The following is a 14922-nucleotide window of genomic DNA, read 5'->3' as shown; positions in this document are numbered from 1 at the left end:
GGAGCAAGCTATTCTTGTGAGCTTGTATTAGTAAAGGTACTCCACAGAAACACAGCCAACGGGATAAATAGGTGGGCATATAGATGCTGACTGATAGGTAGAGGGATAGATAGATGAAAGAGAGAAAGGGAAAAGAGAGTTGAATCATGTGATATTGTAGGGGCTGGAAAGTGCAAAATGTGCAGGGAAGACTGGTAGTTAGGGAGCCAGGGAAGAGTTTATGATTCAGTCTTGAAGCCAAAGGCAGTCTGCAGCCTGGGTCTCTTCTTCCTAGAGGAACCTCAGTCAATCTTTAAAGTGCTCATCTGACTGGTTGAGGCCCAACTACATTATAGAGGGTAAACTGTTTACTCAAAAACTACTGATTTCAATGTGAATCACATCTAAATAATACCTTCACAGCAATATCTGGACTGGAATTTAGCCAAATACAGTCATGCACTGCCTAATGACATTTTCAGTCAATGATGTACAACGTTGGTACCATAAAATTACAATGCAGCTGAAAAATTCCCATCACCTAGTGATGTTGTGGCCATCCTAACATCCTAGCACAACAGATTACTTACATCTTTCTGGTGATGCTGATATAAACAAACCTATTATGCTGCCAGTTGTTTAAAAGTATAATACACACAATTATGCACAGTGCATAGTATTTGGTAATGGTAATGGTAATAAATAACTAACTTAATACTGGTTTACATATTTACCATACAATAATTTCTATCATTATTTCAGATTATCCTCTTTCTACTTTATACACACACAGACACAACAAATATATATGTTAACTGTATTATATATATACATAACACATATATATGTTAACTGTAAAATGACAGAAAGTATAGCATAATAAATACATAAACGAAAATACACACACATGTTATATATAATATATAAATATAATGTAATGTGTATGATGTATTTATGTATTTGTATACAATATGTGTATGTACCATTATATACGTTAACTGTAAAACATCCTCAGGCAAGTCCTTCAGTAGGTATTCCAGACGACGTATTGTTATCAGATCAGATGACAGCTTTATGCATGTTATTTCCCCTGAAGACCTTCTAGTGGGACAAGATGTGGAGGTGGAGGACAGTAATGATGATGATTCTGACCATGTAGACTAATGTGTAGGATTTTTAGTTTTTAACAAAATGTTGAAAAAGCTAAAAAAAAAAATGAAAAAAGCAAAAGCTTACAAAATAATGACACAAAGAAAATACTTTGTACAGTTGTAAAATGTTTTTAAGCTGTTATGAAAATGTCAAACTTATAATAAATTTATAAAATAAAAAATTCAGTAAGTTGATAATAATTTGTTATTGAAGAAAGAAATTAAAAAATTAATTTAGTGTATTCTAAGTGCACAGTGCTTATAAGGTCTAAAGTAGTGCAAAGTAATGTCCAGGCCTTCACATTCACTCACCACTCACTCACTGACTCACCCAGAGCAACTTCCCTGTCTGCAAGCCTTCAGTAATAAGCCTCTTATGCAGGTATACCATTTTTATCTTTTATACCATATTTTTACTGTATTTTTCTATGTTTAGGTATGTTTAGATATGCAAATGCTTATTGTGTTACAATTACCTGTGACATTCAGTTTAATAATATTCTTTACAGGTTTGTATCCTAGAAGCATTGGGCTATATGATACAGCCACAGTATATAGTAGACTATACCATGTAGGTTTGTGTAAATACATTCTGTGATGTTTCCACAATGGTGAAATTGACTAAAGATATATTTCTTATAATGTGTCTCTGTCATTAAGTGATACATAACTGTATTTGGGCACCATAGCCTGGCTAAGTTGACATGTAAAATTAACCATCACAGAGCTATTAACAGTAGGAATAGACACCCATGGATTGAGAATGCTTTTACAAAAATTATCCATGTGTTTCTTTTCCAGACAAGGGACAATTTATACTGTGGCAAGAAGGAACATATTCCTCCATCTCATGTTCTCTATGAAAATCTGTATTCTTGTCATTTTTGTCCCATCTGTTGGTCTCTCTGAAGTTTGCTTCATATTTCTCAATTGAGTGGATGTAATATATTAAAAATCCATTACCTATAGGTTATTGTCTCTGTTTATTTCTCTGCACTTTGAACTTGATCTGAATGACCATGAAATCTGAAAAGAAGTGATCTACACTGAAAACATAAGAGTATTGAGTGATGTTTCAAGAAAATAAGGGCAGAAAAACCATTGTGATGCTAGCTTCGCATGTGCGATGAATTTTTTAATTAAGTGAGATATAATAGAAGTGTGTTTACCTGTTTTTTAAACCTATTTTAAACTTACTTTGCCTCTGCTGAGATTCAATATTGATTTAAAACGGAGCAGTTCTTAGTAAAAATACTAATATTTGACAGATTTTAGATATATTTATGATAATATAATTTTTATTTAAAATCTAGCAATCTGGCAAAAGAGTAAAGAATTTCATGAAGTTAGTTTGTCAAGAGTTGTCATATGCCATAAAATAATTTAAAAAATAATTATCCAAAAACATGCCTACTATTTTTGATAAATTAGAAATGTTTTCATAAACCTTTATTAAATTTAAATAAATATATATTTGATAGCCTTTCATTTAAGCAGAGAAAGCTAATGTAATTCCCTTCACAATATTTTCATTTGCTTTCCAGATTCCATCAAATTGTTTTTGCCCAGTGACTATTCTATATTGCCAAGCTCTATCTTCTCATTTTTTCCTGCTTTTCCCTCATTTTAATTGAGATACAAGGAAGCCTTTCTAAGATCATACAACGTGTAAGAGATTCTGATCATGTACTCCACAATTTTAAACTCTTTACCGTAACTCAGGTCATCCATATGAGGCAAAAATTTTTAAACCAGAGAAATGAAATTTATATTTTGACAATTAGTAGTTTTGGTCACTTATTTCATACTTACCTTTCTTTTATCTTGTTTTTTACTTTCATGGCATTTGTATCTATGTTATCACTGTGGGTTATTTGGATGAATACATGATTGAATAAGTCTAACCTGCATGGAGCACGCTTCCTAAGTATGAAACATAGTATGGTAACAAATATACAAAAGATCCCCTTTATTCATGGGGATACATTCCAAGATCCCCATTGAATGCCTGCAATCTTGAATAGTTGGGAACCCTATATATACCATGTTTTTCCTATACATAAGTACCTATGATAATGTTCAACTGATAAATTATGCACGATAAGAGACTGACAACAATGAATGATACAATATAATTTTAATAACAAAATACTATACTGAAAGTTCTATGAATGTGATCTCTACCTTCTTTTCAAAATATCTTACTGTACTGTGCTCACCTATTTTTGGATCGTTGTTGACCATGGGTAACTGAAACCACAGAAAGCAAAACCACAGATAAGGAGGAACTATTGTATAAACACACTCAAACTATACTTCCCCATTACAGTTTATTACCAATTAACAGCATGGTAAGAAGTTCTCTGTGACAAATGATTGATATTCAGATGAAGGTTCTGCTTCCTAGAAAAGCTTCATCGCCAATAGGCAAACTTGCTTTCTATCCACATGTGCAACATTTGTTATAGATTGGTTCAGTGCTAAACAGCTAGATTAATTGCTGTATGATCTGAATGGGAAAAGTGTTTCTACATCTGTGACTGCCCTGTACTAAAAATATTTTCTTGATGTCTGAATTAGTCTGTCTATCTGAGCAAGAGAGAACACTATATTTGGAAATGATATATTTAGAAATAGTCCACGTGACTCATGTTTTAAATTATTTATATTATTACCAGTTTATAAAATGCTTACTGTTGTCCACAGTCCAGCTGCAGAAAATGAAAAACTTTCCAACATTGTATCCTGCTAATGGGGCATTATTTGCACTGCTGTCGGAAGCACTTGCTGCTTCTGTTTACCTGAGGAGTTTGAATCCTATTGCACATGTCACAAAGCTAGGTACCCCTACCAGGAAATCCAAGGCTTATCATACAGTTTTAACAATTTCAGTTATGGTAATTTGTTACAATTTTTATTATAACAAAATGTCAAAAGTCAAGATATTTAAATAAGTTTTCTCTGCTTCACATTTTAATTAAACTGAAGAGCAGCTGGTGTTAGTTCAAATTCATTGCCAATCTAAGACAAACCTTTACTACATTGTTTTAAGCCTTTGCTAGATATAAAAATAACACATTGAATAAGGGATAAGGTATTGTATTTTAATTATGTACATAATTTTAAATACTTTCCAGATAATCAATAGAACAAATACTGAATATATCCAAAGTATGCATTACAGTAAGAGTAATGTGTAGTACAAAGAACACTGATTGGATGGAATGGGAAAATTTTGTCATAATTCTGATTCTGAGACTTACTAGAGTAGGGTGCTGACCAAGTCACTTATACACTCTTATTGGCGAAATGTGGGCAAAAGGCAAGATCATAATTATTATCTTTCCCAGCTCTAAGACTCTATGATCATGAAAACATTATAAAATATTAGAAATTAATATATATATATTTTAAAAAGTCCTACCTATAAGGAGGGATAAAGCCTAAGATGAACATGGTTTCTTTCAATGACTCTTCCTCATACAAATACTTTCAGTCTGTAAGTACCATTGTTTACTTTCCTTTAATCCTACCTAATCCCTACTAAATTTATGAAAATGGCCTAGACTAGTAATCTCCAAACCTGGTTGACTAGAATTCTCTGATAAGCACTTTCAAAATTCTTTTTGTTAATTTTTAATTTTTTTACTTTGAACATTTTATTTTAAAATTTTACTTAGAATTTTATTTTAAAAAATTAGAGGCAAGAGCTCACTGTATTGCCCGGGCTGGTTTTGAACTCCTGAGCTCAGGTGATCCTCCCGCCTCGGCCTCCTGAAGTGCTAGGAATACAGGCGTGAGCCACTGTGCCCAGCCAGCATTTTCAAAATTCTAATTCCAGGACTCCATCTGAGATTACTGTATCAGAATCCCCTGGCCTGAGAACTTGGTTTTTTCTTTTTCACAAAATTGCCTTTTTCCTGTCTATCATTTGGGGTTATGAAGGTTTGAAAAACTATGGCTTTATATTTCATTTCTTTACCAGGGTGTAAATATCTACAAAAAATTTAAAAAATCAAATAAAAGAAGAAAGAAAGAAAGGTCCTTGCTATATAAAGAAAATTATGTCTAATTGCAGAATTCCAGGACATTTAAGTGCATTTTGGAGTTTATATAATATATTTTGCAGCAACATGGATGGAACTAGAGGCCATTGAGTGAAACAACTCAGATAAAGAAAGATAAATACAAATATTTCCATTTATAAGTGGGAACGTAAAACTCTGTACACATGGATGTAGTGTGTGGAATGAGAGACAATGGAGATTCAGGAGGGTGGAGTGGCAGAGTGGTGAAGAAGATAATAAATTCCTTAATGGGTAAATGTACATTATTGTGATGATGGCTACCCTAAAAGCCTGACTTCACCACAGCACAACCTATCCATGTGACAAAATTATACTTGTACCCCATACAATCATATCAATTAAAAAATCTACAGATGAGAAAAATTGTCTAGGACTCTTCAATCTGAATCATGGAGGCTACCATTTTTCTAAACAGTAGCTCTTTATACTAAAATCTATATGAAAATATGTGTGTTTGTGAGTGTATGCATATGTACATTTAAGGAAATTTTGGTTTTTAACATTCAACTAACATATGTATCTCTACACAGTTTTAGAATGTAATCTCCTAACATGACAAAATATGAACTACCTAAATTTATCTTAGGTCATGTTTATATATATATATATATATATATATATATATATATATATATGCTAAATTACTTTTTCTTAGATATGTATGGTTGGATGTGTGTTTTTATTATTAGCAAAGTCACTCTTTTCTGATAAATAAATGTGTAAATAAAGGTGTAAAAAATTAGGAATCATAAGAGTATGTTTGAATCAGCTATAACATCTGAGATTTGGAATAGTGACTTGGAGCAGCCAGTTAAAGCAAGGCCAAAAACCAAGTTTTAAGTACATTTATGATAGTCATGAGCTGAAGCAAACTAGACATTCATTCTGTCAGAACATTGCCCACAAACCTGCCCTGAGGCCAGAATTACCAAGCAGTACATTCTACAACATTCTATGATTACTAACCCATAAAAAACTAAAAAAATTGTAACCAATTCAAGACTGTTTGCCTTGAGGTATCTATCTTGAAGTTTCAAAAAATTCAAAAAATTTTTGAATTTGTTTTCTAGGCATTCAAAATATTCACTTTCAATATTTGACCAAAATCTGAGAGGTCTAGGGTGTGTATATATATAGCCTGAAGAAATAATAATGGTGGCTAAAATATTTAATAATAATATTACTCTTTATTACAGCAAATTGGAACTATTCCACATGTAAAATAATTCATTACTAAATAATATGCAACATTTAACGGATTTTTAAAAGTAATGACATAGTATATCATTACTTTTAAAAAATCCATTAAATGTTGCATATTATTTACAATGAGAACACATGGACACAGGAAGGGGAACATCACACTCTGGGGACTGTTGTGGGGTAGGGGGAGGGGGAAGGGATAGCATTAGGAGATATACCTAATGCTAAATGACAAGTTAATGGGTGCAGCACACCAACATGGCACATGTATACATATGTAACAAATCTGCACGTTGTGCACATGTACCCTAAAACTTAAAGTATAATAATAGTAATAAAATATTTTTAAAAAGTAATGACATAGTATAACACATAGAAAAACATAATACTATAAAACAGTGAGGTTAATAAAGCATTGGGTAAAACTATGTACATAAAGTTATGATCATAACAATGGTGACCACTAGATATAATATTTCAGGATATTTTAAATTTTTTCTTTTATCTAAATTAAATTTCTAATTTTCTTGGTTGAGTATGTATTTCTTTTATAATAAAAAACTATTTTTATGAAGAACATCTTTAGAAGAAAATAGCATTAGGATCACCATTTACAATTTAAAATAGGTATAACTTCACACACAGAATTTTTCTTGCCTTTTCCCTTCTCTCTCAGTCTAATTTGCATTTTTAGTCATCTTCCCTGCTAGGTTTTATGTCTTCTGAAGAAAGGATGACATATCTTTTCTGATATCTTTTTTTTAACAATGAACCAATTGTCACTATAATAAATGGTAAATAAATATATGACAGACAAATAAAACAATGAAATATATATACATATAAAATGTGTATTTGAATTAAGAAATAAAATTATTTTGATAATTTTTAGAGATTCTAAGGTTAATCTAATTTCCTAATACTAGGAAATTTCACTTCATATTTATAGAGTCAATGAATACACTGGATAAAAGAAACAGCGATGAAAATGACTTTTATTTATTTCTAATCTTTAATTTTTTCTCTATAAATGTTGAATCAAAAGTAACTAAATTTTTTATTATTTTAAAATAAGATCTGTTAAAAATATTTTTTATGTAGTGACAAAAAGTTAATATATGCAGAAGAAAAGAAATTAAAACTATAGTTTCAAGCTTTAAAATACTGCAAACACCAAGAAAATAAACTTATAATAGATTTTAAAAATACAAATGTGTTTCCTAAAGTACTGCAATTAATCACATCTAAGAAGACTAATACCTTTTTCTTCCCCACCATTAGCATATGCAGGTCAGTTATCTAAATAGCAAACAAAATCTTATTTCCAAGCATTTGCCATTTCAAAATTCTTCAAGCTAATGTACTTGGCAAGAATTGACTCTTTCCAGTTAATATAGTAAAATGAATAAAAAGGGTTTCTTTGATGTGTAGAAACTATAGCTAAAGGTTTTATCTCCTAAAACTAGAAGCCCAGAAACATACAAGGGAGAGAGGGACAGAGAAAGGGAGGGTGGCAGGGAGAAAAAGAGAGGGTGAGAAAGAGATCAGCCTATGGAATGCTAGAACCAATTGCATGAACCACCCTAGAAACATGTGTTTCTTGAAATGGAATAAATTATATGGAAAGAATATCTCTATGAGCACCAGTTTTCTCCATATGTTTAGAATGCTTAAATACAAGTTATATGTCTTGAGAGTTTATTATCAAAATGAGTTTGAAAAGTTAAAGAGGCTTACTTAAAAGTCAGTTCTCACCATTTCAAACTGCCTCTTAAAGCTATTTGACCATAGATTTTGGTCAAATATTGAAAGTCAATATTTTGAATTTTTATAAAACAAATTTAAAATTTTTTTGAATTTTTTGACACTTCAAGATAGTTACCTCAAGGTAGACAGTCTTGAATTGGTTACAATTTTTTCTAGTTTCTTATGGGTTAGTAATCATAGCCTATCTACATTAAGGTTGGATACTTGGCCATTTCACTTAAATAAAGGAAAAACAATATTATTGAGAAAAATCCCTCATTTACATTCTATAATAAATAATGTTTGTGACTTCTGTAGCTCCACATACATTTTTGTTTAAAAAGTTTTTTTTTTTTCCTTTTGTAGAAAGCAATTCGATTTTCGTTTTCTGTTAAAAAAGATTCTGAAAATGGGCATTCCTGTTACATATTTCTGCACAGGCCAGAATGAAAGCATTCTGTCATTTGCTAAGTTAGTCTGATCCTCTTTGCCTACTGCTCACCCCCTTGTAGTCCTCTCCAGCACGCACTTATTTTGAAGTATAGCCCAGGTGACTTCCCAGCTCCTTTTTAAATTGTCGTCTTCGTAACTGGTGCCCTTGTTCCTCAGCCCTGTCTCCGTTACTAAGAGGAATCAGAATTTCTAGCACGAAGATTCTACCCAGTTTCAATTTCCAGCAGGAAGATTCTATCCAGTTTCAGAAGTATATTCTAGGACTGTGTGATATATCACTTTTGTGATTGGAAAATATTTAAATTAAGTTCTGCAGATGCGAACTGGGATCTAAGTAGTTTTTATTAGTTGTTCCTTGTCCCTTACTTTCAAAGTTTCTATATTAGTCATCTCTTAATATTGGATTATATAAGGGTATACCAGTTCCTACAATTAAATTCATGTCCAAATTATACCTGGAATTTTTAGTGGTAGCTACTTTTGTACTTACTAATCTTATGCTGTAGCCTCCTGTTAGATACCCGTAATATCATCTTGAATTTCCTGGAGCTCTTACCAATTTTGACTTGGCTTTAAAGAATTGCTATGGCCCTTGAGTGTTGTACTTGCTAGTCAGAGGGTACACAACACCGTGAGATATTTACTCAGAAGAGTAAAGATACATAATATCCCCCAAATCTGAAAAGTTACGAGGTTATAACCATTTTGTCTCATAAACTCTAGTAACATGTTCTTTGAAGTCAAGAACATGTTACTAGAGTTTATGAGACAAAATGGTTATAACCAAATTGAAGTCATTCTGATTGCATATTTTTGTTCTGCTTATATTGAAGATAGTTATAATCAAACCATATATAAAATTGAACAGCTTCTTTCCAAGTTACTCTATTTTTCCCCAGTCTTCATTAGTGCATCTGTTACTCATTTTGACTGTAAAAAGAAAAGCATATTCCATTGTAGAATAATGTCGTTTTAGGCATTATTCAGAAATCTATGGAAATGCATTTTATGTATCCAAGTTTAAAAAGAAACACCCATTTTGCAGCAAAACAAATTTTGGCTAACTTAAAAAAAACTAATATATTAATTTTGTTTCTTTTTTTTTCTTTTCAATATCATTTATTATTACATTTTTATAAGATTAAACTTTATTCCATTGGAGAGGCAGAGGACACAATTCATCTACCATCTTAAACAACAGTATTAACTTTTAATCAACAGTCACACTTCAGTAGCCTATGCTAAAAGAGATTAAAAATTATGATTTTCATCCTCAGTGAAATTGTTATCCTTCAAATAACTGTTCTCCCATTCAGTTGCCAAATTATACTAGTTAAATGACGGTCCCAATTATAATAGCAATAATAATGTGCTAGATACTGTTCAGAGTACTTTATAGTAATGTTTGTTTATAACAACATATAAAGTAGGTACAGTCATTATTGCCACTTTATGGTGTAGAAACATAGGTAAAGAGATATTAAGAAACACATTCAAGGTCACAGAGCTAGGAAGGTTAAAACTCTAATTCAAACTTTGTCTCCAAAGTTTCTAGTTGTATTATATCATTGTGCTACCTTTTGAGATTCCCAAAATCTGGAATGAAGAATTGATGAGAATGGATAAGTCAGAGACAGTAATAAATTTTGCTTGCCCCCAATTGGAATAGAGAACTTATAGACCACAAATCACACTGCATTTGGAAGAGGATCTCACTCAGAATACATGTATTGGTTTCCTAAGGTTGCAGCAAGAAGTTACCATAAACTTGGTAGACTAAAACAACAGAAATTTTTCTCTTGTAATTCCTGAGGCCAGAAGTTCAAAATCATAATGTTAGCAGGGTTACCTTTTAAAGCCACAAGGGGAGATTGCTTTGGGGACTCCTCCAGTTCCTGGTATTTTCAGGTATTCCTTGGGTGTGGCAGCAATTTTGTTTCTTACTGGTCACTTAAATTATATGAGTACTTAAGGGGGTGGCGCCCTCTTGCTTAAATATGCTCAAATCTGCTTCCTTGATTACACTCACATTCAAAGCAATTTTGCTCATTTTATGAAAAGTGAATTCTAATTTCCCTGTATTGTTTAGTTAAAATAGTCTTCTACTTAACCTATTTCTTATTCATCCCTAGTATTACATTGCTTTTCTTTTTAATAAACATTATCAAGTGTTCCATGGGGTTCTTTTATTTGTTTATTTTCAACTGTTTTAGTATCACTAGTTTCAACAGCAATTTTATTTAATTAGGTTTTTTTAAACAATCACTGTTGAAGGTTACAAGTGTGTAATTTGCTCCACTGGGGAAACTAAATCTTTAATACCATTAATCTTTTATATAGGAAGATCATTGTAAAAGTCTGTGATAGCCATTCTTGTCAAAGTGTTTCTAGAATACCAATACATCCTTGAATCTTGTTTCTCTTTACTTTAATGACCATATTTTTATTTATTGTATTCATGCAAATTGAAAACATAAACCCCAAACGAAAAATATACAATTCATGAAAATGCCAACATTCCCATATGCTCAAACAGGCTTCTTTTCTCTAGGCATTGGTTACTTAGAAACTAAACATTACAATACTCCACTAAAGAAGAAATATAACATTTTAGCAATGTACTACTTTATGAAATCTGATATTTGCATATTGTTAAAAATGCACCTATTACACGTGTATATTAGAAGTTTTCTGTTTGCAAAAATCAGCTTATTGTATAGTAATTTGTTTGAGTAGAACTAATACTGAAAAGATTTGTTGAAACTTTCTCTTCCCTTGGTTTCCAAGTCATTGTTTTGTCACTTTCTTGCCAACCTTGATGTTTCATTTACTATCTCAGCTTCATCTTTCAGATCCTTAAATACATGTGTTCCCTAAGGTCTGCTATTCATTTCTTTGTTCTTCTCTCTTCACTTTAAGGCTGTTTTCCCCCATCTCACAGAGGTTTAGCAAATTCCTGACAAAGATTTGGCCCCAGCCTCAACTTTTCCCTGAATCTTAACCCCTAATTTAAGACTAACTTCTAGGTCAGTCTATTGGAACATTCCTTCATCCTCTCAAATTCAATTTATCCACAGCCAGTTCATATTTTCTTGCACTAATGTGACAAAGATGTCACTTATGGCATGGCTAGAATGCTGTCACTACAGTAATCAGTGCAGACAGCTGTAAAAGTTAATGAGAGTCATGTGAAGATTACATCGAGTAGGAGAAAAACTGAGTGTGACTGTCACACCAAAGGAGTAAGCAGACATAGGCAACTGTTAGGCATATTATAAAGTTTCACCAGCTATAAAGTGGTAAAGCCTGTAATAAAGGGATGATTTGACTGTTATAATATTGAATAAATAAAATGAAGAGGAAAATCAGCAAGATATTTGAGAATTATCTTTGGATGTCTTATGGGCTGAACTGTTACCCCCTAAATTCATATGTTGAAGACTTAATCCCGAGAACTTCAGAATGTGACTATATATAAAGGCGGAGCCTTTAAAGTCAAGATGCGGCTTTTAGGGTGGGCCCTAATGCAATATGACTTGTGATAAGAAGAGAAAAGTTGGATACAAAAAGAGATATCAGGGATGCACAGGCACAGAGAAAAGACCATGTAAGGACACAGTGAGAAAGCAGCTGTCTGCAAGCCAATGACATAGACCGAAAAAGAAACCAAACCAGCCAAGGCTTTGATCTTGGACTTCTGGCCTCTATAACTGCAAGAAATAGATTGTTGTTGCTTAAACCACCAGTCTGTGCTACTTCGTTGTGGCAACCCTAGTGAACAAATACCAAAGGCAAAAGCGAAGGAGAGGAGTAGAAGACGTTATTGAATGCATTCCATGGGATCTAGTAGTTTGAACTCACAGAAATGGGATTATTAGCGTTTGGAACTGAACATTATGAAGTCTTTTTTTAAATAATGCTGGTTGCTCATATTGGCATTGTTAATTTTGCTCTTCATTAGTAATAAAACACTATTTATTCTATGTATAAAACATAAAAAATGAATATCACACTTTCTCAGTTTTTATTCTAAATGGTCTTGTCTTGATATTTTCTCAAATTATCTCTCCCTCCCTTATTTCTCTTCTGCTCTCCTCTACCTTCTCTACTCCCATACTCTTATCTCATCTTCTTCTAAGCCATGTTTCTCAAAATAGTAGTTTATAAAATTAAATCTACATTCCCACTCACTCCCTAGCACCCAGAAACCAGCACATGACTACATCACTATCCCTGCAGGAACCATATTTATTCTCAGGGATCCATGGCAAAAAGTTTGGACATGAGATCAATTTTGAAGATGAAGGAGGGATATGCAATCCAGCTGTTATCCCTTTCCTGCCTTCACCATTCCAACTGAATTTCTCCTAACAAAGATAATCAACACCACCTACTTGTCAATGCCAGTTATCACTATCTAATCCATTTTATTGTATTCTCATGTGCATTTGTAACTCATTATCATTCCCTCCTTCTTTATCCTCTTTACTTTCTCAGATTTTATAATATCATCTTCTCTTGGTTTTGCTCCTACCCTTCTGACTTTTCTGAATATGTCCCCTTTCTGTGCTTCTCTTTCTTGCAACTATATTTTACATACATTCATCTCATTACACCATCTGGTCCTCAGATCTGTGATCTTCTTAATCTGAATCTTCTCTTAGATCATCTCACACATTCTTAATGTCTTGAGCTTTATTATATACTGCTTGTCTCCTTTCTCTTTCTCATCTACATCTATATTTTGTCCTAACTTCTTCCCTGATAGCAAATCTATAAGGCAAAATGCTGCTGGACCATTCCTCCTGAATGCACCATGAGCATTTGGGGTACATAGGCCTGCACTGTATTCCTACATCTGATAATGACTCTACCATCTTCAAAGTCTCTTCATTTCAATACCTTGGAGTCAGGTTACACATAATTAATAAGTCACCAAATTCTCAAAAAATTACCTATTTTGAAAAAAATGTATTATTTTCATCTCCAGCTTGATTGCAACTGCAGTAGGTAAGCCCTTGAAGATCTATTGTCCAGACTAACACAATAACCTGTAATGGATCTCTGTAACCCTAACTTGGACTCTTACCTCCATCTTCTATACTGCTATAAGAGAGATGTATTTAAAAATGTACATCTGCATTTGACACTCCCCTGGTAAAATGTTTCCTGTCATTTATCTTCTCCCAAGGGATACAATTTATAGATAATACAATTTACAAGCATCCTATTATGATGGCTTACAAGACTGTCCTTGATAAGACCCTTAAATATCCCTTTTGCCTCAATTCCTTACTTTACACTTTATATTCCAGTAACATCAAATTGCGGGAAGTCCCCCTGATCTTATCAGGCTGTTTCATTCCTCTGTGACTTTGTGCATGCTGCTTTCTCTGCCAGTAAGTCTTTTTTTTTCTCTGATTGACTACTTTCCCCTCAGACTTCCTGATTTCTTTTCTTTCCAGATTTCTTCAGGGACCTCTTCTTGGTGGATCAGATGATAATTTGTTATGCCGTTGCATAGTTCTACCAAACACAGCACATTGGAATAACAAGATACAGATTCTTAGATACAGGTATAGTTTAGCTCCAGTTGCCAATACCTGGCACAAAGTAATTGTACATGTTGATCTGAATTCATTCAGAATTAACTATAAAAAATTACTCACATGCGAATTCTATTTTGGAGGTATACACGAGAGATCTCTGTGGCAGTTATTATTTTTAATATTTCTTACTTACCATATTAATTGGATCAACTGGTCCAATGCTGTTTACATAAACATCAGTTTCAATTACTGTGGGCCTCACTGCAAAATATCAACAAAAAGAAAGGTCAAAGATATGATTAGACATTGTTTTAAATAAATCTTAGTTTTAAAGAAATCTTAATAACTACTTATATATTAACACTTCAATCATAAAACATCTTTTATTATGAAATGCAGAAATGTAGCCTTTATAAAAAACAATCTTTTTGGTTTGCAAATCAGTCACAGATAATTATATAGAGATAAAGCACATGAGATAATGCAGAAAAATGACCTTGTAGACTGAAAGTTTCTGTTATTGTGGCATGTTTTTAGTCATACATGCTCAGTTATCCTTTTCAAACTTCATCTGTTTTTCCTATATGACCGAGTACTTATCACTCATAATCGCAATGCTATGATTGACCAGGCAAGATGTATTTATTCTTTTAATACACACACAAGTCTGGCAGGCTGAATATCTATTCAGTCTCAGTCTCCTGGTCTTGGCATTTTTCAATCTGACAGAGCCCTCAAGCTACCAAACTTCAG

The 14922-nt window shown here is 32.7% G+C and overlaps 1 protein-coding gene across 1 annotated transcript in view; it reads right to left on the bottom strand.

Annotated features, from left to right (window-relative positions):
* The window catches only part of GABRG1 (gamma-aminobutyric acid type A receptor subunit gamma1), an 86787-nt gene that overhangs the window by 32485 nt on the left and 39380 nt on the right, over positions 1–14922 (bottom strand). Inside the window, exon 3 of the mRNA XM_003816031.4 lies at positions 14363–14430. Coding sequence (XP_003816079.1) covers positions 14363–14430 — 68 coding nt within the window. The remainder of the gene's footprint in view (positions 1–14362; positions 14431–14922) is intronic.

This window comes from Pan paniscus, chromosome 3, assembly GCF_029289425.2.
Source record: "Pan paniscus chromosome 3, NHGRI_mPanPan1-v2.0_pri, whole genome shotgun sequence".
Taxonomy (NCBI): domain Eukaryota; kingdom Metazoa; phylum Chordata; class Mammalia; order Primates; family Hominidae; genus Pan; species Pan paniscus.
This window is presented reverse-complemented; position numbering and strand designations above follow the sequence as displayed.